The sequence below is a fragment of the Nomascus leucogenys genome, chromosome 17, assembly GCF_006542625.1.
Source record: "Nomascus leucogenys isolate Asia chromosome 17, Asia_NLE_v1, whole genome shotgun sequence".
In the NCBI taxonomy this organism is placed as follows: Eukaryota; Metazoa; Chordata; class Mammalia; order Primates; family Hylobatidae; genus Nomascus; species Nomascus leucogenys.
Genome location: NC_044397.1, coordinates 66,840,763 through 66,854,972, shown reverse-complemented (window position 1 = coordinate 66,854,972; position 14,210 = coordinate 66,840,763). Strand labels below are relative to the sequence as shown.

General features: G+C 37.6%; 1 protein-coding gene across 2 annotated transcripts in view; it reads right to left on the bottom strand.

The window, feature by feature from the left end:
- LOC100600277 (amphiphysin) overlaps positions 1-14,210 on the bottom strand; it is a 251,099-nt gene that overhangs the window by 85,332 nt on the left and 151,557 nt on the right. For both annotated transcript variants that reach the window (XM_003268961.2, XM_030797024.1), the window contains exons 6-9: positions 12,460-12,567; positions 10,929-11,014; positions 2,057-2,132; positions 1,358-1,440 (exon numbers count right to left, since the gene is read on the bottom strand). In XM_003268961.2, the coding sequence (XP_003269009.1) occupies positions 1,358-1,440; positions 2,057-2,132; positions 10,929-11,014; positions 12,460-12,567 (353 nt within the window). The remainder of the gene's footprint in view (positions 1-1,357; positions 1,441-2,056; positions 2,133-10,928; positions 11,015-12,459; positions 12,568-14,210) is intronic.

Genomic DNA, 14,210 nt, shown 5'->3' with positions numbered 1-14,210 from the left:
TGTCGAAAAAAAATGAAAGGAACATTCATTAAGTGGTCACGGCCCCGCTTTTTCTTCACTGTATCTCATTTGGCAACATTAAAATTTTCAGATGAATTTGTCCCTTTCATTTCCATGTAAGGGAACAACCCTAAATTTTTTCATGCACTTCATTCTTAAAACACTCAAATGTCATTCTGATATTCCTATTCCAATTCTTCCTTTGTGCCTAGCCCCATACTGAAATAACCATACTGAAAACAGTAACTCTGCCTCTCTTATGTATTCTTTCGGGCAATATTCTTTTCCTTAGAAAGAGAAGATATACTACTGCTCACATAGTATAGAAACCATAGCAGAACCTATAAGTAGGGCTAATCCAAAGAGCAGGGAATAAGAAAATTAACAATCTCTAGAGGGATCCAAATATTAACATACGTAGAAGTTGGTTCATGTGTATGACTATGTGTGTCTTCATAAATGTATACAAATAAGTGTTTGTATTAAAATTGCAAATATAGAATGTCAGGACTGTAGATTACCTTGGAAACCATGTAGTTCAATAGTATCTTTTTTTTTTCTATTGAATTAAAAAAAAAGAGACCTCTAACCAGAGAGGTTTTGAACTTACTCAAGGAAGGCAAAGCAAGTTAACTGCAAAATCAGAAAACCGAAAGCTGGGTCTTCTGACTCCCAGCTCACTAGCCTTCATTCTCTGAGTACATAAAGTCTGCGAAGGATGGAATAAAAAGGATTCTAGAATCACCGGAGAAAGCTGGTGTGCAGCCAAACCCTGGCAAGGTAGACAGTTCACCTATGGATCACTGGGGCTCCGGGGTATTTGACTGGCATACTCATGATGCAACGTGCAATAAAACAAAAACAGCACAGTGTTTACCAGATCAAGAGTCAGGAGGTAAGAGGAAGATGAGATCTCACCTACTTCCTCTTTCCTTTCCCAAAATGGATTCATAAAAGATGTCAGCATCAATGATAACAATCAGGACAAACTGTCATAAACTTTGGGAATTCCTTTCTTCTCCAGAGAAATTATTAAGTGCATAACAAATTATATATTACAACAAGCATATACATTATATATTAAAATTTCACACTGTTGCTATCAAGCCTCATGGAAAGCAGAGAGGCAGAGAGGCAGAAAGTCAATGCTGTTGTGACATGAAGAAGAATCCTAGTTGAGTCACTGAAGGCCAGAAATAAATGTAAAAGCACAGAAATAAAATTAGTGTCGGCTTCTAGGGTGAAAAGGCTCCTGTGAGACTTTTGTAGGATAAATAAAATAGTACAGGCTGGTCCACAGATTGCAGAAATTTTAACAAGCAGGACATTACAGGTGCTCCAATGAGCAGGGGCCTACCTGGGCGCTCCTTGGATGGTGAAGGCCTTGTCGGCGTGCTGGTCACCCAGTTTCGTCATCACTTCATACAGTTTGTGGCAAAGCTAAGGGGACAGAGGCCACTTGTCTATTAGTCACATGTCATTCTGGTGCCAATTCAGGCTATTCTCCCCAAGAAAGAAATTGCTTATTGAGAAACTATAAATTTTATGATAGTTTGGATGGCCTCAGGATAACTGAAATTCTGTATACGGTTCAAATTTAAAATCTATGTCAAAACTGAAACAAATGAAACACGAGTAAACTAAATATATATATTAACCAGAGTACAGAGCAGAAAACAAAAGCTTACTGTTTACATTCACTCCACCCTTTTGAACAACAACAACAAAAATCAATCAACAACAGAGTTGTTGATTACCTAAATATTTTGAGAGCAATTTTGCATTAGCCTAAAATACCACTGGGAATTCCAACTTTATAAACTGCCTGGTAAAAGAAACAACAGTGTAAAACTGTGGCAAGATCTTCAAAAGATACAAAGAACTATGTGATCACTATGAAAAACCATAGAAATGTTACCGAGGGTAATAACACACTACTAAAAGAAACATACAAAAGGGTGAATTCTTTGGATAATTCTATCCCATTTCATTTGCTTCCAAAATAAACCTTCCTTTACTTTGTATTCCATATGCAAAAATAATCATCATGACTCACCACCGCAATTTCCTTATGAAACTTGGCTTCAAGGCTGGAGACGTTTTTGAAAGTATTAACATAAAATCCAACTCGTCTGCCATGTGGAAATACAAAGAGGAAAGAAGAGAGAGGGAAAGACCAGTCAGCAAAAATGATTTTAATAGCAATGAAATGTATGAAAACCCAGGTTTCTTTTATACCATTTTGAATAACTTTGGACTAAATAAAATACTGAAGTCAAAGCAAGCCCAACATTTCCTCATCTGTTAATGAACAAAAACAAATATATTTTGGCATAGAGCATGACCTCTCCTAAAATTCAGTGCCTTAAGACAGTGATTCTCAAACCTTAGTGTGCATGAGAACCACCTGAAGGGTGTGTTTCTGATCCAGTAGGTCTGAGCATGGAGACTGAGAATTTGTATTTCTGATGAGTTTCTAGATGATAACTGATGCTGCTGATTCAGAGACAATGCTTATGGAACCCCCCCCCCCCGAGAACTTATTTATATTTTAGTTACTGTTTCTTGCTTTCAAGATTTGAGAAGTTCATTATTAATTTTTATAAACTATAAATGGTCTAGTTATTATTATGTGTTTGGACTCTGAAATTTGTTTCATAGAGGGAAATACAAAACCCGTAAATTAATTCTAATTGCTCATCAAATATAAGAGCATGTCATCACTGAGTAAATGAAAACATAAGCTGCCCATTCATAATAGCAATGAGACTAACTTCTTCTGTGGCTTATCTCTACTTAAATCCCTAACATACTTGACTTAATCTTAATTTTCTATACCTACAGTGATCATGTGACCCTGATTTCATATATTTTTCTTTTAATTGATTTTAAAAGATCATATACTTATTCATAAATACATGTGCATATACCTATTCATATGCATATAAATACACATGCATATAGACATCTATTCATTAATAAACAAAATCCTCCAAAGTGTGTTTGGGAAATGGTAAGCCCCCAGGAAGGTCAGACCAGAGCCTGGGAGAGGATAGCCTAGTGAGGAAGCAGATGGTTCTCTGGGACAGAGGTCCTTGCCAGACCATGAAGCACAACATTTACTGGCAGGCAGTGGGCAACCCCTAGATGTGTTTGAGATAGCGCAAAGGAGAAGACTTGCACCTGTATTTGAGGAAGCTAATTAAGGCAGCAGCTTGACGGGCAAGGAGAGACCCTACAGGCTACCTGTACATTATGCAGAGGGACCCCACTCGCAGTGTTTGCAGAGAAGTCTTCTGGGGCACTTTGAGTGGCAACTCATGACCCCTTCTCCAGGGCCCCAATCAACTGGGACAGTAATTCTTAACACTTTTCTTCCTTCAATTACTTCCTTCAATTACTCAACAAAGGACCTATCCAACTCTGGGTACATGCATAGTGGTAGGTGAACATGTCTCTAGGAATGTACAATCCAGTTAGAGAAGCACCCAGAGGGGCTGCTCTATTTATACTTACAATGGAAATGTGTGTGTGTGTGTGTGTGTGTGTGTGTAAGAGAAATAAGCAGATTTTATATATATGTGTATATATATTTGAAATAAGCAGCTTATAAAACCACATGGGAATGTTAAGTTACAACAAGAAGGCATACATGATTACATATCAAAAGTGAGTGGATATGGGCAGAAACAGAGAAACTGAGAAGAGAGGAGAGCAACGGGCCCTGTGACAGCTGCAAACACCTGCTTAAGAGGACAAACTTGGGCTGCAGAAAGAAGGGTCCAATTTAAATAGAAAGTGGGTACAGATGGAAGAGGTGTGTAAGTTGAACTTCACTGGAGAGTATTATTTTATTTTTATTAATTTTTTTCTATGGTAAACAAAACCCTAATGAATATCTATAATTAAGGTTTTCTACACAGCTTATTCATTTCCTTAGGACAGATTTCTTGAAGGTATTTGCTGGTAAAACGAGTGAACCAAATAAGCACTGATGTTCACTATCAAACTGCTCAACTGCTCGCGCTAGACTGGGCCACTTATAGTCCCTTAAATATTACCTTATATACAAGGTAATTGAACGTTACCTTACATACAACCTTTATAAATATGATAGCCAAAAGTTAGCATCTCACTGACTTTTAAGTTTATATTTCTTTAATTAAAGTTAACACTTTCGTTCATTTATTTATTGCTCATCTGTATTCCTTCTTTTGTGAATCACCTATTCAAATTTTTTTATTTCTTAGTATTGTTTTTCTTAGCAATATGTAATGGCACTTCTATTAAACATATTTAACTTTGGATGCATTAGGCAAAAACAAAAAAGAAGTCCCATTCTTCTATATTTCAATTTTGTTTTCTGATATACAGCATATCTTACGTTGTCAAATCAATTATTATCCTGAGAAAATGGTGTAGTATCAGAAATATCTTATTTAGAATAACTAAACAAACATCTATTTCTAATATTTTGTTTTTTAATTTAGAAATTAAATTAACTAGCATGTATTTAATTAGGAAAAAGTGTCCAACATTTTTGATACAACTGATAGTGATTTTCTCCAATTTATGAAGTCAGAGATCCTGCAAAGAGGGGAATGCCTTTAACTGGTTCACTATGACAGCCCCAGCACCTAGTACACAGCAGGCATGAATAAATGAATACATTCCATAAATGAATAAACAAGCCAGTGAATGAAGAAACTTGGCACTCATTCCACTCTAAGAGCATATTCTGATGTGACCCTGGCTTGTAAAAACTTAATGTAACCAGCAGTAGAATATACAGACACAGAGTACCAGAATACCAAGCTCTTGATTCTGATATTACCTGCTTAAAAGTTTCCTTTTGCAAGTTCTTTATAAACAAGGGACTCTGAGACATCACCATTTCCCCGAATGTGGCATCCTCAGGACCCTTCTTATTAGCTGTCAAAACCAACTTAATTTCTTTATTAAGATGTTTCTTTGTTCAGAGAAATAAAGGAAAAATTAAGTTGAGCTTATCACAGCTACAGTTTGCAGGCCTGAGCACTCTCCCCTTCACAATGCCCTAAGGAAATCTGTCTCCCTGGAGGGGAGTGTCAGTGCTTCCCCCAGACCCTCTTGCAGTGGAGGAGGCAACCCCTGCTGTCCCTCACTTATTACGGAGATGGAGATGGAGGAAGAGTTTTTTCCTCACTCTCTTCTGATCCTCTAAGCTCATTTACACTCCATTCTGGGATTAATGGCACTCATATTAAACCTCTTCAAAGCTTAATATCAACCTCTCAGCAAGACTCCTCAACCCCAACCACAATCCACAATGGCGTGCCTCATGGTTTCCCCTCTCTCCCTCACCAGATCCTAACACTAACACAGTAGATCTCAACAACCATATGACTGTCCAGCCAAAACATGAGCCCTCTGACTAGTGACCCCAGCATTCTATTTATACACATTCTGCATTGGCCTCTGACATCTTGGATCTTGCCATGACTCACAACTATTTCACCTCTGAAATGGGGCAGATTAGTGGCCCACCCACTGACCTAATTTCCTGGGCCATGAGCTCCCTCATTCATTCATTTCCATTCCACCTGCTTTTTTCAAAACTTCTGTGAGATCAATGCACTCTTCTTCCAGGCCACTACCCTTGATCAGGTGGAACATCCTGCTTTATCAAGTTTGGGCCCTGTGGTGTACCCCTCAACACTCTCTGGTCAGTCCTATCAACACCCTTCCTCCTTGTCCTGAGCCCCTGTTTGCCCCACATATCCTCAGTCCTAAATTATTCCACCTTTACCACAGCTATGCCATCTTCTCAAAATGACAAAAATTATTTTTAGAAAGCTCCCCTTGCCCTCTAATTTCCCTATACCAGGTGCCACAGTTCCTCGGGCCCATCACAGTTAGAATCCTCAAAATAACAGACACCTGTTGCTGCTTCCTCATCTCCAGTGGAGTCTCCAGTGCCTATAATCAAGCTTCTGATCCCAATATCTACTGAAACCCCTCTGGACGTTTACCAAAGGTGATGCCTCTTTAGTCCTCATCTGCTTGATACCTCTATTGTAAATGATAGTCCTGGCACTCCTCATTTTAAAAATTCTCTCCATTCTTGCCTTTTTGAGATACCCTCTGTTATGGCTCCTTCTGCACCTCTGATTAATTTTTGGAAGGCTTTTCCACAGTCCCCTCTTCTTTTGCACATTCCATAAAATATTAGTGCTCTCAAAGGTTCTGCTTTGATCCTCATCTTGCCATATGATCTATCGGAACATCTAATTCATCAACTCTCATGGCATCATTACCACCCATATGGTAATGACTCCCAAACCTCTCTTCAAGCTTTAGACTTAGCTTAATAGACATATCTTTTTGAATTTCCTAAAGATTCTTCAACTCAGCATATATAAGCCAGATTCAATCTTCCCAAAATTTCTTTTTCTTTATATATTGCCTATCTCTTTGAGGGACAACTTCCCTAAACATCCAAACTACAGTCTGAGTTACACCATCTCATGTCACTCTCTACTAAATTATCCTTTTTAAAAATTTTTTCTGCATTGAACTTATTGTCTGATAGCTTATTTTTCATTTCTTTTAAAGGTAACTGCCTTTCCCTGTCCTTCAATATAAGCTCCAAGCAAACAAAAACTTTCAGTAAAGAATCTTTAGCATCTAACGGAGTTCTTCACACACAGTAGGTGGTCAATAAATATTTGTTGAATGAATAATAAATGTATCTGATCCCTGTCTTTCTCCTGCTTCATCACCACAAGCCCCTCCTAAACACTATCACTCTGACCCTGAGTTACATTAGACTAAAGTTCCATGAACCCAGATATCTGCTTCAACCCACAGGCCTTTATTCATACTCTATGCCAGCCTGGAATATCCTTTTCACTAAATGGTGGCTTTACTTATTTTAAAAGATTTACCTCAAGAATTCTATTTAGAGTCCTTCCTTTTTGGTGATACCACTCTATCATCTCTATCTATGTAATTTATAAGCTCCTTTACAACCTGCAATCATATTCTAGTATTTCCTTTTTTAAAATTGAACCTGCATCCCCCTCTAAGCAGTGGTTTGTTTCTCCTTCATGAACTACTAATCTTTGAAGATCAGTTTAAATCCAAAATTTTGAAAGTTTTCTACACTTGGCAGTAATGGAGGAATAAAGAAACAAAAAAGACATAAGGCACACAAAGCAATTACCAAAATAGTAGACAGAAAAGCCTACATTATTGGTAATTATATAAAGGTAAATGGACTGAGTGCAGCAATCAAAAGGCAGAGGCTGGCAGAATGGATAAAACACACACCATGTGCACCCACAAATGATCCAACTAAATACTGCCTACAAGAGACACACTTTAGCTTCAAGATAGGTAGAAAGTTTAAAAATGGAAAAAAGAATATTCCATGCAAAGAGTAATGAAAAGAGAGCTTGAATGGCTATAGTAATATCAGACAAAATAGTCAAAATTATTAGAGACAAAGAAGGACAGTTTATAAAGAAAAAACAGTCAATCCATCAAGAAGATATACTAGTTATAAACATATATACACCTAACAGCAGAGCCCTAAAATACATTAAGCAAAAGCTGACAGAAATGAAGACAGAAATAAGACCAATAATGGTGGGAGACTTCAATATCTCACTTTCAACAAGGCAGAAGATAGTAAGGAAATAGAAAACTTGAACAACATATAGTAAACATGAACCTAACAGGCATATATAGAACATTCCACTCAACATTCTGAAGGATTATAGTTTGATGCATTAATAACTAACATGTAATATGTTTATTACTTCATGCCCAGTATTATGCATTTCCTCATAGGAGGCAAAGAAGATACAAAATACTAATTTCAATTTCCAGGTTGAGTAATATAGCTTGTTAAAGAACATATGTATTTATGGAATAACTTGAAAAATTATGACTGAATGCAATCTCATTTTAGATAAAGAGAGGCCCTAGATAAAAGCAGCATGATTCACAGGAAAACAAAACACCAAAGTGTTTTTAAATGCTACCTTTAGGATTTACAAGCTTAAAAATCTAAGGTGAGGTATTTAATTAATATGATCTTTAGCTTCTCATCTGTGAAATGGAGAGATCTGTAATTGTAATGATTAGAGGTTATATGTGTAAAGTATATAAAATGACACCTAGCAAATAGAAAGTATTCCAAAAAATGATCTTTGGTATACAGCATACACAATGCACACAATTATTATGGTTGAGTAATCTGGATTTTATCAAGAAATATGCTACATAGAAAGGAAGGCCTAAGTCAGGTTTTGATCAAAAGGCAGGATCTGGATTGAAAAACTAGTTTTGACTGATGTTATTTCCTAAGTGCCAGAGTGAGACATTAGATTGATTTCAAAAGCATTGAAACATTTATACTGTGTATGACCAGAAAAGGGGAAAGGTTTCTTTCCAAAATTATCCCGCAGATATTCCCTTCGTTTTTAAGTCCCTACAAAGTCTTTCATGCTACAAGACACTCCAACAATTACTTTACTTTGAATAACCAAATACAATTTAGGAGGGGCACAAAAGACTGAAATAACATCAATGCTAGTTTTGGATGTAGTAGAGATCACTAGAAAAACCTTAGTTATATGCCCAATACATATTAAGGCAAATAATAAATATCTGTCTCTTGGCAATTCTGGCAATTTCCCCAAAGTTTCATAATTGGCACTGGCAATTTCCCAGGGGTATTATCTCATCATTGAAAGCCTTGAACACTGTGGTACCCAAGCCTTTTTGAAGATCAGTTTAAAAAGCAATTAAGCAATTACATTAGAAATGATAAAAAATTCCTTTACAGGGGAAATAAAAAGTATAACTGTCTTAATTGTATGTAAATGACAACCTGTGTTTGGAACTAAATATCTGTGGAAGATGATGATAAGCTCTGGAGAACTACTAGTTGAGATGATGAGTATCTTAAGTAAGGACAAAAACACTGATGCTAAAGATATATGTAAAGATTTTGGATAAAAGTATTCCATGAAATGTAAGAGCAAAAAAGTAATAACTGTATTTTTTTTAAAAAAGCCATAGCATCATATAATTTGTGATTTTAAATAAATGTGAATAAGTAAATTCAAATCATAAATAGATGTTTGTTTTATCTCTATCCCTAAAAGTTGTATATATTCAGATTGTTTAAATCCTCTCTGGGGAGAGAAGAGGTCTTCTTTAGGCACATACAGTAAGGCCCTAAGCAGGCCACAGAGATGTCAAGGTGGAGCTTCTGAAAGAAAAGGTGTACAGGAAGAGGTCAAAGGAAGAAATGTAAGGGCAAGACTACCATCATAATACACAACAGGATGATGAGGGTTAGGGTAGGGACAGTGGGACCAGAGAAAGGGAGAGTGATCCAGAAGCCCACACCGAAAAATGATGGATTGTTTATTTTGATGGCTCTTTGGTTTCCTGTAGGTAAAAATTGCAAAGCTTTGAGGTTTCGGAACCCAGAAATAATGGCACCAAAAATAAAATAAAATAAAATAAAATAAAATAAAATAAATAAAATAAAAATAAATAAAATGAAATAAAATAAGTAAAATAAACAAAAAGAAAAGGAAATGCAGATGTAGAGAGAATGAGTAAATTCAGATGAACAATGACATAATTTTGCATGTTGGACTTTGGGTGATGGCTGGACACTGAGGTAAAAACTAGCCAAAATTTGATCCAGATATTTCAGTTCAGAGAGAAACACTGAGTGCCTTTTATTGGCAAAAATTAAAAACACTAGAGATGAACACAAAAATGGGCAAACTCTAGTATAGACCCTCAAAATGCTTACAATTTTGGTGGGTAAATAGAAGCTCTAGAATTTGTATACAGGAAGGCTTTAGAGGCAAATCCATCTAGTTGGAAGTTAGAAATAGAGGACCTGATTTAAAATAACATGGCATTATTTTAAGTACAACTCTGGCTAATTTGGGGTGGGAGCATGAGGATGCTGATAGAGATTAAGGATCATAAGGTCCTATTTCATCCAACAACTTCTTTGTTCTACCACTGAGCAGGAAAAACAGAACAACTATTTAAAAATGCACATAATTCCATGAGAAATGCAGAGTAACGTGTAAGTAAGAATATCTGGTGCTTAAAATATGAATACAGTTCAGATTTAAAAGTCAGAGCTGGCTGGGCGCGGTGGCTCATGCTGGTAATCCCAGCACTTTGGGAGGCCGAGGCGGGCAGATCACGAGGTCAGGAGATCGAGACCACAGTGAAACCCCGTCTCTACTAAAAATACAAAAAATTAGCCAGGCGTGGTGGCGGGCGCCTGTAGTCCCAGCTACTTGGAGAGGCTGAGGCAGGAGAATGGCGTGAACCTGGGAGGCAGAGCTTGCAGTGAGCCGAGACTGCGCCACTGCACTCCAGCCTGGGTGACAGAGAGAGACTCCATCTCAAAAAAAAAAAAAAAAAAAAAGTCAGGGCTGAAAGTAGAGGCTTACCATCTAAGCCAGATGATGACTACATGAGCTCTTGGAATAAAGGAAGTTCCTCCAAGAACTGAAAGGATATTATTGTAAGTTTCAAGATGAAGGGCAGTCCTCCTAATGCCTCTAATTGAGATTTAGGTCTCCACTTGAGAAATAGATCAAGGTCTAAAATTGTGTCATCCTATATGGCAGCTACTAACCACAGGTGGTTATTTAAATCTAAATAAAGCAAAATAAATTAAGTTTAAAATTTAGTTCCTCCTTTTTAATCCTAGCCATATTCCAAGTGATCAATAGCCACTGGTGACAAGTAGCTACCATACTGGAAAGTACAGATAAAGAACACTTCCACTGGACAGTGTCGAAGTATCACAGTAATAATAAAGACAAGATAAGGGATATTCACTGATCTTGAATTTCTAAAAGGAATATGTGCAACCTATAGAGAAACATTTTTACCTTGACCATAATGATGGTAACTCTTCTTGTAAGTCAACGTTAAACTCTTCAAACACTTTCTGTGCTTTCTGAAATTCTTCTTCTGCCTAGGAATGAAACATAACATGTGTTTACACTAAGAAAGACCATTTCTATACACAACAGCATCATTTAATATGAAATAAGAATAGTCTTATGGCATCTTGGAAATATTTTGAGAAGGAGAGTATTTGGTTAAAAGCATATCCTTGTTTTTCAATTAAACATGAAACACTAGGACTCCCTAAAACTGGAAACCAGATTGATTACAATGGTTGCTCTTGCAGTTTCTGGCTGATTCATTTATTCTACAAAAATGTGTTAGCTGCCTGCCACGTAGACAGCTCTGCTATGGATACTGAATATGAATGCATCCCCAGGAAATTCCCAGTCTAGTGGAAAGTCTAAATAATTACATTACAGGATGTATTTACAAAAGGGACTTACAATGTGTTATAGAGCATGCTATATGGAAGGCAGTGCAGAGAAGAGAGAAGGTAATTTTTTAACTGAGTCCTAAGGAATCAGAAAATGTTTACCAAAGGAGGGGGTAAGAAAGACATTACAATACATAAAGGTGGAAAGCCTTGAAATGGAATTCTAGCTTACCATGTGAACTTGTCAGACTGCTTTACCACTGTGTACCTCACAGGTTGTTTTGAGTATTAAGGAAAGTTAATGTAGATGAAGTGTTGAACAGGGTGCCTGGTATCTAGGAGGCCTCTCATGAAGGGCATTTGTTATTGTGAACTGCTCAGAAACTGATGTGTAGTTCTGGCTCATGGTATGTTTATGGAAGAAGGCGAGGAGGGGAAAGGAGACTTGAAAGTTGATCAGGATGGCCAGGTGAGGTACAGCCAAATTGTGAGGATCTTCTATGCTGTACTAAGAAATTAAGTATTTTTTGTACAGGCAATAGAAACCATTAAAAGACTTAAGCAGTTGAGAAACATATCTCGATGTAGAAAGACCATTCAGGCAGCTGTGTGTAGGCACATACGAAAAGGCATGCCTGGAAGAGGAGGGCATAGTTAGGAGGTGACTTCAGTTAGTCGGCATCTGTAACTTGCTGACATACATGGTGAAAGCTACTAAAAAATGTTTTCTAACAGAAAATTTGTTTTATGCAAATCCACATATCTGTACTCTCAGACAATCAAAAGTCACCTCTGAGAATTTCAGCTTGGTGTCCCATCTGCATCTGCATTTCAGCACTGAGAGTGGACCACAACCATCTAAGGAAGTGCAGACACACTACTTTCTTTGATCCCGCAACATTGTAGGTCAAAGTTCATTCTGATCAAAATGTGTGAGTCAGTATCCCCCATATGAACTGTACAAGATAATGAAAAGCCTTATTTTAATTAAAAATAATAAAAAGCACTATGTTTCAGTTTAAATTCTGTTCAGATTCCAATCTCCTTTTACAGAGGAGGCATTTAATTTTAAAAAGTAAAGCTGCAACAGGTCATAAAATATGGAGAGTGGTATTCACCATGGGCTCAGTCCCTACCTTAGAGATTCGACTCTCATCCTTCCTCTTGGAGCTCTGCAGAGCTTCCAGATGGTGGCGGGCACTGTCATAGTCCACTAGCTTCCTGCTGCGCTTGGCAATGCGATTCTGTCAACGGGAAATGCACTCACTAAGAAAGAAGCATGGATATAAGAGTCTCCCTTTGACAGCCAGGTGCCAAAATGCTTTCCTTGGCCAGAGCTGCTGAGGATCTTGACTGGAGATCAAGATGAGCTGGAGTTTCACTAGCTAAGTGACTGCTGAAAATCAGATGAACACCTCCAATCCTTTGTGTGGAAGCCATTAGATAAATGTCTTCCTTTCTGATGATAATTAGGCCAATCACGAGCAGCTGAGGGCAGAGTTTGCAGTCAAAGACCAGAAAATAATCCAGAATTGGTCAGGGAGAGAAAGCAAAACTGTACTCTTCATTATTCTCTAGTCTAAATCTTTAAATATTCTATTCTGAAGATAGTGGAAAACTATGTTAGATTTGGTTTTAAAATTCTAATAACACACCAACAGCAATTCTATAAAAACAGATTTACTTCCTAAGAAATCTCTTTTCCTACAAGTGATTCTCAATACTTTGTTCATTAGAATCCCTTGGACTAATGTGTCATTTGCAATAGCTGGTGGCCAAAGACACAGGGCCAAAGGCACAGATTGTGCTAATGGGCAAGCCCTTTCCCATGGGTCAACATTGAAACCCATGAGAAAGTCTGAGAACAAGACATTCCCTTGCAGTGTGGATGAGAATGAGGTGATACATGGCTGCTAGGGGATAGGCGTAAAGCCCTGCTCATCTCTATGGAACATTTCCTCTTAACAACAACGACAACAACAAAAACAAAAAGCTTTAAGCTGCTTGAGGAGGGGGCACCAAACCCTTCTACCCACAGGTGCAAGCAAAGATCTACTGCCTCTGGGGGAGCAATAAAAGTAAAACCAATGTGGCTCTGGTAGAGACGGAGAGCCTTCTGACCTCTAGATTTTAGGCAAAAATAATTGCTGTAGGCAAAAGGGTAAAAGAAAAAGTCTCAAGGGGCATAATAGCTTCCTAGGCCCAAGACCTGACTCCTACAACAAGTAGTGGACTGCTCCAACTTGGGCAGGGAAGGAAACTCTTGCTCAAATCCAACCACAGATATGAGGCTGACTTTGCCTAAAACAAGGCCAGGAATGGATTTAAAACAAACAAACAAACAAAGCAACAACAACAAAAACAGCCCTAACTCCACTACAAGCTATAACACTAAAAAACAAGCAATAGTGGCCTACCACTGGAGGAGGACAGTGCAAGGAGAGAGACCCCTTCTGCAATACAGGCATACAAAGACAACTAAACTAATAAGCAGCAGCCACACTGAGAGAAACCCTCCAGCACCTAAAGGCCCCCAAATCAGGCTTCAACCTAAGAATCTGAAAATATTACAGATGTTAAAATATAAGTACAAGGCATTAACAGTCCAATTCTGGAGGAATTTGAAAGCTGAGGTGCACTGAAGTAACAATAGCAAAAATAAAGCCCCAATCCAGCTCAGGTCCTGATTAATTGATTCCAACTCTCATATTAATGGCCTGACAAAAAGGCTGGCCAATTTCCAGACATAAATATTATTTCAGTACTCACTATCCTATACATGATGTCTGGCATTCAATCAAAAATTACAAAATACACAAAAACAAAAAAATAACAACCCATGAGAAAAGATAAAGCAAACAACAGGGACAGACTCAGACATGACCCA